The sequence below is a fragment of the Mus caroli genome, chromosome 16 (genome assembly GCF_900094665.2).
Source record: "Mus caroli chromosome 16, CAROLI_EIJ_v1.1, whole genome shotgun sequence".
NCBI classification, from domain to species: domain Eukaryota; kingdom Metazoa; phylum Chordata; class Mammalia; order Rodentia; family Muridae; genus Mus; species Mus caroli.
Window position 1 is genome coordinate 29,282,769 of NC_034585.1, and position 4,385 is coordinate 29,287,153.

Consider the following 4,385-nt stretch of genomic DNA (forward strand, 5'->3'; position numbering starts at 1 on the left):
AAAAAAAAAAAAAAAAAAAGAGATCTTATCCCCTTTTTGTAGTAGTCTTTCCTTGGTTCTAGTTAAAATTTAGAAAGATACACCATCAGGAAATTAAATTAACCAGTTATGGGTTAATCCTAGCACGTTAGGAGGCTGAGGTAAAAGGATCACTGCAGTTTCAAGGCCAGTGTGAGCTACACAGCCGAAACTGTCCACAAACAAATGTACAAACTGGAAAGTGATGGGGGAAGGGAAGAAAGGAAGGAAAGAGACCAGTTGTCTCAGGTAGAGTAGTAAGTGGATGATGATGAGTGGAATAGAGATGGAGATATGGAAAAAGGGAATTTGGAGTCACTTGGACCTACTAAGTCTAGTTTTCAATGAGGTCAGAGTAGATTTATTGAAATTTTAGGGTAATTGTTGGTTTATTGTAAAATTTTAGAGATGGGTGAACAGTTATGACTTATTTCTGTGTAATAACTTTTGCTCCAGATATTTTCTTGGCTTTTTAAATAATAATTTCTACAGTAGAGTAAGGTAGCTACGCTTACGTGAGACTGTCAGGCTGGCTCAGCGGCAGAGAGTGCTGCTTACACTCACAAAGAGCCCAGAGTTGATTCTTCGCACCTACATGCATGTCAGCTTACAGCCATCTTTTACTCTGGTTCCAAGTATCCTACACCCTCTTCTGAACTCCCCAAGTGTCAGGCATGCATGTGGTGCACAGACATATGTGTTGGTAAAATACCCATACACATAAAATAAGGAAATCTTTAAAAAAAACAAAACAAAACAAAAAAAAACCCATGAAATTATTGGCTAGGAGATTAATTAGTAAATTCATTTATTTGAGAGTGTATTTGTGTGTATTGTGTTTCATTTTATGTATACACAGATGTATTTATATATGATAACTATATTTTATAGTAACAAATGTAATTTAGGCAAACTTGAATAGGCTTAATTTTGTTTATATAGGTATACCTCTATATCTCAGTTAATTTTGGGATCTCTCATACATACAAAAATATAAAAATAGTCAACTTTTACATAAAATAGCACTGCTTTGCATATAACCTAAACATATTCTCCAGTATACTTATTTTCACTATTTGACCAGTGTGTATGTGCGCGCGTGCTTGATCAGTACCTTTAACTACTGAGCCATCTTGCCTTCCGTGGACTTTAAATCATTATTTTTTACCTATATATAATCAGTAGTCTTTAAAGAACTTACAGAATTCAGTTTTTGAAAAATGGTAAGAATTTTGAGTTAGGGTCTAGAGTGATGGCTCAGTGGTTAAGAGTATTGACTGCTCTTCCAGAGGACCCAAGGTTCAATTCGCAGCACCCACATGGCAGCTTACAATTGTCTCTAACTCTAGTTCCACACACAGACAAGCAAGCAGAACACCAGTGCACATAAAATACAAATAAATTATTTGTCTTAGTTGGTATTTTACTGCTGTAAAGAGACACCATGACCAAGGCAACTCTTTTTTTTTTAATCTTTATTTATTTATTATATGTAAGAATACTGTAGCTGTCTTCAGACACTCCAGAAGAGGAAGTCAGATCTTGTAACAGATGGTTGTGGGTTGTGAGCCACCATGTGGTTGCTGGGATTTGAACTCAGGACCTCTGGAAGAGTGCTCTTAACCACTGAGCCACCTCTCCAGCTCCTGAGCCATCTCACCAGCTTGACCAAGGCAACTCTTCCCCCCCCCCCCCCCCCCCCCCCCAGACAGGGTTTCTCTGTGTAACCCTGGCTGTCCTGTAACTCACTCTGTAGACCAGGCTGGCCTCAAACTCAGAAATCCGCCTGTCTCTGCCTCCCAAGTGCTGGGATTAAAAGTATGCACCACCACGCCCGGCTCTTTAAAAAATTTTTAAATTAAAAAGAATTTTGAGTTAATACAATTCTAAGCTTTTTATTTCATCAAGTTCTTCTTAATAAAATGTCTTTGTATGTTTTTCTTGTTATTGAAGAACAGTAACTACGAGAGAAATACCTTGGCTTCTCCTTTGAGTTCCAGAAAATCAGATCCAGTCACAAACAAGTCCCAGAAGAAAAATACAAATAAACAGAAAAACTTTGGAGATATTGAAAAGTAAGTGAGCATGGCTGCCGCTCACCACTGATCGCCTGCTGCATGTTTGTCTTTGGGTTGTGCTCATACTGACTCCGGAATCGTTAGGTTTGTTAATGAGCTTTCTTTACGTGTTTAAGTGTTTTGCCTGCGTGTAAATGCATGGAAAGTGCGCCTGGTGCCCTTAGATGTCAGAACCCAGCGCTGGATTCCCTAGTACTAGAGTTACGGCTGTCTCTGAGGCCTAGTGTAGGCACTGGGAACTGACCCTGGCTCTGTATCAGACATGGAGCCAGCACGTATACCTGCTGGACCATCTTACCAAAGAGATGAAGGCCAACCTGGACTACAGAGCTAGTTCTAGAATTGTTCTAGTTCTGTGTAGCCAAGGCTACACAGGGAAACCCTGTCTCGAAAAAACAAAACAAAACAAAACAAAAAATAGAGCTAGAGGGATGGTTTAATGGTTAAGAGCATTGTTGCTTTTTCAAAGGACCCAAATCCAATTCTCAGACTTAGAGTAAATCAGATGTGGTAGCTCCTAACCCACTCATGGAATACCATGCACTTTTCTGGCCTCTACAGACCATGAAGCATACAGTCATACAAACATACATACTTAAGTAAAAATAAAATGAATCTTTAAAGAATGTGGGCTGGAGCTGGGCATAGTGGTGCATAGACATGTATATGCCTGTAATCCCAGCACTCAGGAGGCAAAGGCAGATGGATCTCTGGGTTCCAGGACAGCCAGGCAACACAGAGAAAACATGTCTTGAAAAAAACAAACAAAATCTCCTAATTGTTTTTTGGTTTTTTGCTTGTTGGTTTGGTTTGGTTTTGGTTTTTCAAGTCAGGGTTTCTTTGTTTAGCCTTGGTTGTCCTGGAACTCACGCTGTAGACCAGGCTAGCCTGTCTTGGAGACCTTTCATAGAACACTTTCTCAATTTAAAAAAAAAAAAAAAGAGGAAGAAGAAAACCTCTTTCCAAACAGTCCCATATGTCCTTTCTTGCTTTCTTTCAAATTCATGGCCTCTTTTTCATTAATTGTTATTACATGCATATATGTATGCTTATGTACATGTATATTCCTGAGTATAATCCTGTCCGTCAGTATACTGTTACTTGTAGGTGTGTTTTCAGGGCTGGTCGTTTGGAACTGGATAACTAATTGTTGGGAGAGTGTGTTCCTCCACTCTCAGCACTGCTTGGTTGCCTGTAGTTCTTTGTTAGGGTCAAGGCCTGTGGGCTTTCCCCATCTGCTTAGGTATGTCAAACTAAGAAAGTATAATCTCAAAAACAAAAGAACAGATAACTTACATACACAAAAATGTTCATGCCATTCACTCTGGTCTTTTCCAGTGGTATTCCTTTCCCGTTACTGTGATTTATATGATTCTTAGATGTGTGCATTACTCTTCTTTCATAAACTTTTTTGTTGTTGTTGTTGTTTTTGAGACAGTCTCTTTTCTCTGTGTATTCCTGACTGTCTGGGAACTCACTCTGTAGACCAGGCTGGCCACAAATTTAGAGATCAGATCTGCCTCTTTCTCTCTGGGCCTCTGCGCCTCTGTGCCTCCACCTCCTGAGTGCACCACCACTGCCTGGCTATTAACTTTTTCTTTTCATTCCTCTTATATATTTCCTTGATAAGATCTTTAAGGAAAAAAAGTCACTAAGGACTGTGGTTGCTTTTAAAAGGATGCTTTGAACTAGGTATGATTGATGACATACGTTTAGTCACACTTACTCTAAAGGCCAAATAATAAGACAGGAGAACTTGGGGTTGAACCCAGCCTGGACATTGTAAGTGACATGGTAAGTCCTTGTCCAAAAAGGAGTCGCCGCCAGTTGTGGTAGTGTACATTGGTAGGATTTGCTGAAGGACACAGAGGCAGGCGATTCACGAGTTCGAGGCCAGCATGAGCTACACATTTAAAAGGAGGTGGAGGCTAGACTGTAGAAATACATGTTTTGCAGTCTGTAGCAGTGAGTGAGGTGGGATGCTGTTGAGCCTTTGAAGTTTCAGATTGCTAGGAGGACCTCAAGAGCTGCTTCATGCAGAGTTAGATTGTGTTGTCAGAGGAGGATAATAAAATCCTCTCATCTAAATGTTAGGATGTTGAAAGAACCTAGTGGGGAAACCCCCACTCAACTCCCGATTCGGCGTGCACCCAAGAATCACGAATAGAACACAACACCTTGATGTAACAACACGAGGTATTTTAATGGCGGAGCTCCGGGTTGAAACGTATCTCACACTGGAGAGAGTGGATTCAACCCCGAGGCTTGGAAGATAGGGGTTTTTATAGA

General features: G+C 40.2%; 1 protein-coding gene across 1 annotated transcript in view; it reads left to right on the forward strand.

Moving 5' to 3' along the window:
- The window catches only part of Rnf168 (ring finger protein 168), a 25,064-nt gene that overhangs the window by 9,700 nt on the left and 10,979 nt on the right, over nucleotides 1-4,385 (forward strand). Inside the window, exon 4 of the mRNA XM_021184905.2 lies at nucleotides 1,972-2,093. Coding sequence (XP_021040564.1) covers nucleotides 1,972-2,093 — 122 coding nt within the window. The remainder of the gene's footprint in view (nucleotides 1-1,971; nucleotides 2,094-4,385) is intronic.